The sequence below is a fragment of the Tachysurus fulvidraco genome, chromosome 8, assembly GCF_022655615.1.
Source record: "Tachysurus fulvidraco isolate hzauxx_2018 chromosome 8, HZAU_PFXX_2.0, whole genome shotgun sequence".
Lineage (NCBI taxonomy): Eukaryota > Metazoa > Chordata > Actinopteri > Siluriformes > Bagridae > Tachysurus > Tachysurus fulvidraco.
This window is the reverse complement of record NC_062525.1, coordinates 7,724,529-7,728,862: the sequence shown is the minus strand read 5'-3', so window position 1 is coordinate 7,728,862 and position 4,334 is coordinate 7,724,529. Positions and strand designations below refer to the sequence as shown.

Sequence of the window (4,334 nt, the reverse complement as noted above, 5' to 3'; positions counted from 1 at the left end):
GAGAAACTTGCAATCAGCGAGTGATGTAAGTATGTACACAATCACATAAGGTACCTGACAGGTAATAAACGCTTCGTGAGAATGGGGAGCACAGAGATAGCACAGAGAAGCAGCCTGTAATTAGTGGAGCGCGCAGCGAGGACGCGCGTTCACTCCTGCGCTGGATTAAACACTTAATGCGGTAAAAAAAAAAAAATTAGCTCAAAGGAACTGCTGTACATGATGTGCTACTGGAATGAGTCAGGCTTTTCTAAAAGGGCATTGACTAAAAATGTCTCTAGGGTGACGTGGAACACACAAAAAGGTAAATAATTTAAAAGTAGTCAAGGAATTTAAGTTCCAAACACTCATAAATACACAGATGTGTGTGTGTTTGTTTGTGTGTGTGTGTGTGTGTGTGTGTGTGTGTGTGTGTGTGTGTGTGTGTGTGTGAGAGAGAGAGAGAGAGAGAGAGAGAGAGAGAGAGAGAGAGTTTTTAGTCATTCATTATTATTATTATAATTATTATTATTATTATTATTATTATTATTATTATTATTATTATTATTATTATTATTATTAAAACGTTTTAAACATGTGTATAGAACGTCTGGTACAATAACAGTGTTTACGTTTGTAGTTCTTGGTCAAGTTTATACCAAAGTATCTACTAAGTATTTGTTACATTTAATGATGCAGAACAGGTTTAGTGGAAAGAAAGGAGGTGGCTGTGGGATTATTGTGTCAACGTTAGAGAATGTGAGGGCAACAAGCACCCTACCATAATAATAATAATAATAATAATAATAATAATAATAATAATAATAATAATAATAATAATAATAATAATTCACTTCCAAGACATTTTTGGTTTTTTAAACAGTTTATTTACAACATAATTTACAAAATACGAACGCAATAATTAAATAAACTACACATCGACATCCCTCTGCAAAAAGGAACCGAAATAAATTTGACAATGTGGACCATAAACATGAGGCAACATGCTTACTGAAACATTGCTATTATAAAAATAGCATTTCAATACTCATGTTGCATACACAGTAAGAGTCTTTTAGCTTCCCTTTGAGTAAATTCTCAGCATTTACAGGGGTTTTTCTTTGCAACAGACGCAATACCCTCACAATAACATCAAGCCTGACAAATCAGTTGGAAAACTGGACATTTTCTACTGTGCATATACATATTTACAGAACTTGACAGTGCAATTGGTTTGTAATGTTTAAAAAAAACAAGCCAAACCAAAATAATAATAATAGAATAAAGGAAAAAAAAAAAACATGAGGTGTGCGCTCACAGAGCGCAAATAAGATGCTATTCTGTCTATCCAAGAACCGCCTAAACCTCGGTTCCTTCACGGCTGTAGATTAAATTGTTCACGCTAAAGTGGTTGCCGAGACCGGGTGTGTAGTAGCTCAGCCTGTTCATGTGTCCCGGGTCGCTCGGAGGCGCTGATTCTCCCGGGCAGTAGGAGCTCAGAGGCGACACACCCTCACGACCCCGTGTTAAATCCGCCAGCAGCGCACCGGTGTCCCGCGCCCTCATCCCGTCTCCGTTTCCTGTCACCACCGAGTTCATGGTGCTGACGAACGTGCTGAAACACGGGGTGAGTCCTGGTGAGGATTTGGGGTCGCTCGGGCTCGGTGAACGCTGCACGGTCCCAGCTAGGCTCACCGTGTCAGCCGGTTTCTGCGCGCTCACGTCCTCCGTTTTTACCGCATCGACTCGTCTCTTCCTCTTTCTCCTGAAGTTACCGTTGTCAAACATTTTCTCACAGTTCGGGTCCAGAGTCCAGTAGTTGCCCTTGCCTGAAAGAAATATGCAAGTTTGAACATCTTAAACATAGCTTTGATCTTTTATGATTCGGATAATAATTTAAATAAACGGCAACCAACCCATTTCAGAAACTGCCACATTCATATGGCATATAGACGATGGCAGAATGAAAATGTTTAAACTGTCATCAAGCAGGCATTTCCCCAGAAAAATAAACGTATTAAAATTAAAAATGCACATGCACTGAGACTGACTTACCGGGATCGTCCTCGTCCCGTGCGACCTTCTTAAAGCAGTCATTAAGGGACAGGTTGTGCCTGATGGAGTTCTGCCAGCCTGCTTTGCTCTTTTTGTAAAACGGAAAGTTGTCAGAGACATACTGATAGATCTGGCTGAGTGTCAGTTTCTTGCCCTGTGCGTTCTGGATAGCCATGGCAATCAGAGCGGAGTATGAGTATGGAGGTCGAACCATCTTGAAAAGGTCCTGTTGTCCCGGGACGGCCAGCCATCCGAGGTCGGTCCCGTGGAAACCGGCTGAAGGTGCCAGGAACTGTCGCTGACTCGTACCATAACCAGGCTGCATGTAGGTGGAGGCCCCATTTGTACCTCCCGGAAGGTACGGAGAGGTGGCGGTGCCGATGCTCGGCCCGTTCAGCCACAGGTAAGGGTTAGCACCTGGAGCTGCGTACTCGGTCAGACCGTACGCCTGAGCATGAACAGAAGATCTGGGTGACGGGTGATGTGCGCTCTGCTGCTGTTGATGGTGGTGGTGGTAGGCGCTTAGATTGTCGCAGTAGGCGGCCATGTCCAACATGTCCTGCGCGCTAGGGTTGGCCACCGGGCTCAGCTGCTGCGGCGATGGCTGCTGCCCGAAGGCGCTCATAATCCTCTCTCCTTCGAGAAACATGGAGCGTGTCAGGTTTGTAGTGTGTGTCTCTCTGCTGGGGTTTCAGTATACAATGCTGTAAGAGGTCTCCGGGGAGGGGTATTTAAGCAGGTTTGTAGGGAGGGTAAATAAATGAATCTGTGAATGAGGACGCCTCCCACACTCAGCTCACTCTGATGGCCTTCATCCAATATGCAACAACCCGGCGTCAAGATCCTGCGGGTGATATGCATGTTAAAGGAGCTACTCCTTAGCTGATTTTATAAACTAACTGCTATCTTCTTTATGCCTAAAAAAGGCAGTATGTCCTTACACTGATTGTCTTGCGTTTAATATGCCTAGTGGCATATTAAGTATAGCAGGTCTATTTATAAATAAACATGGAATTATCATCATATATGTCAGAAGGAAAACAAATAGCCCTAAATAAAAAAAATGTTTTCAAAAAATAGGTCTATACTGTACTTTTTGACAAGAAACAAAACAATTGTACACATCCATCTGTTTTTCACTGAGAAACAATCTGAAATTTTTTTTTATAAATTAACTCTTAAAATAGATGCATTTAAAAGCATATTTCTTAATTAAAAGTCTTATTATTCGTGCAGGACAATCTCCTCTCAAAAGAATCTTAGACACATGTACAGAAAAATCAGGTAACGGTCAGAAAAACAAAAAACAAAATCAATCTAGTTCAATTTATATTTATTGTCAAATCAATAATCACTTTCATTATAAGTCTTTGCTGTGTTTTCGCCCGTAGACACTCTATTGCTCGTCATTGTCCTAACAAATAAATAAATGCCTACACATTAAGCACATGCACAGCACGTATAAAAAGCCCAAATTCTTAAGTGCTTCCATTGAATTGCTTGCGTTTGCATGTGCCAATGCGAGTGAAACTGCATCCCATCTTTACATTACCACCTCCCTCTGGTAGATCTATTTTAAATAAGCATGTTCAAAATTATGTCTTCATTGTTAATTAAATATTATTGAAAATCAAATACAATCATATTTCCTACACAGATATGACGTCAAAGTTAAGAATATTTAGCTGTTTTATTTATATTATAAATGTGGATTTAAAGGGGGTGATAATACAGTCTTGTAAATACATAAATAACTATCACTTTTGAAGGTTTTAGCTTCAATTATGGTTTTAGCTTTGAGCCTCGTCTGATTGGGAAAAACTGTTTTAGGGTTAAACATTTTCTTAGAGGACATGTGAAGACCTAAAGAATTATATTTACCCTTTATTTTCTGAGTATATTTATTCACATTAGTGTATTGGTGTATTGAATTGTATAAATGCTTTGGCAAAATAATTGTTAAATTTGACTTAACTTTTCTAAAAATAAATAAATAAATAAATAAATAAATAATCATTTGAGTTCAATCATCTCAACATCTGGGTGTGTTTAATCCATGTATATTTTCTGGATTACCCAGTTCAGATTTCTGTTTTAAAAATATTATTTTATATGGCCATAATACCTTCATTCATCCAATAATCAATTAATGCATTTTATACAGTGAATCATAAAGTAATAACATTTTGTTAATTAATCTAGAGTAAATTCACCAACATAAAAAGTTTAAACAAGTTAAAACTGTTTCCAATTTATTGATACCTTAGATATTAGGTGTCTTTTATGAGCACGTTGGCCAC

The 4,334-nt window shown here is 38.9% G+C and overlaps 1 protein-coding gene across 1 annotated transcript; it reads right to left on the bottom strand.

The window, feature by feature from the left end:
- Nucleotides 1–858: 858 nt before the first annotated feature.
- On the bottom strand, nt 859–2,859 carry foxi1 (forkhead box i1). Its single transcript, XM_027132800.2, has 2 exons — nt 2,035–2,859; nt 859–1,808 (listed from the first exon to the last, which is right to left on the bottom strand). Exons 1-2 carry the CDS (start codon nt 2,681–2,683, stop codon nt 1,339–1,341), a joined length of 1,119 nt encoding a protein of 372 aa, XP_026988601.1. The 5' UTR covers nt 2,684–2,859; the 3' UTR covers nt 859–1,338.
- Nucleotides 2,860–4,334: the final 1,475 nt, after the last annotated feature.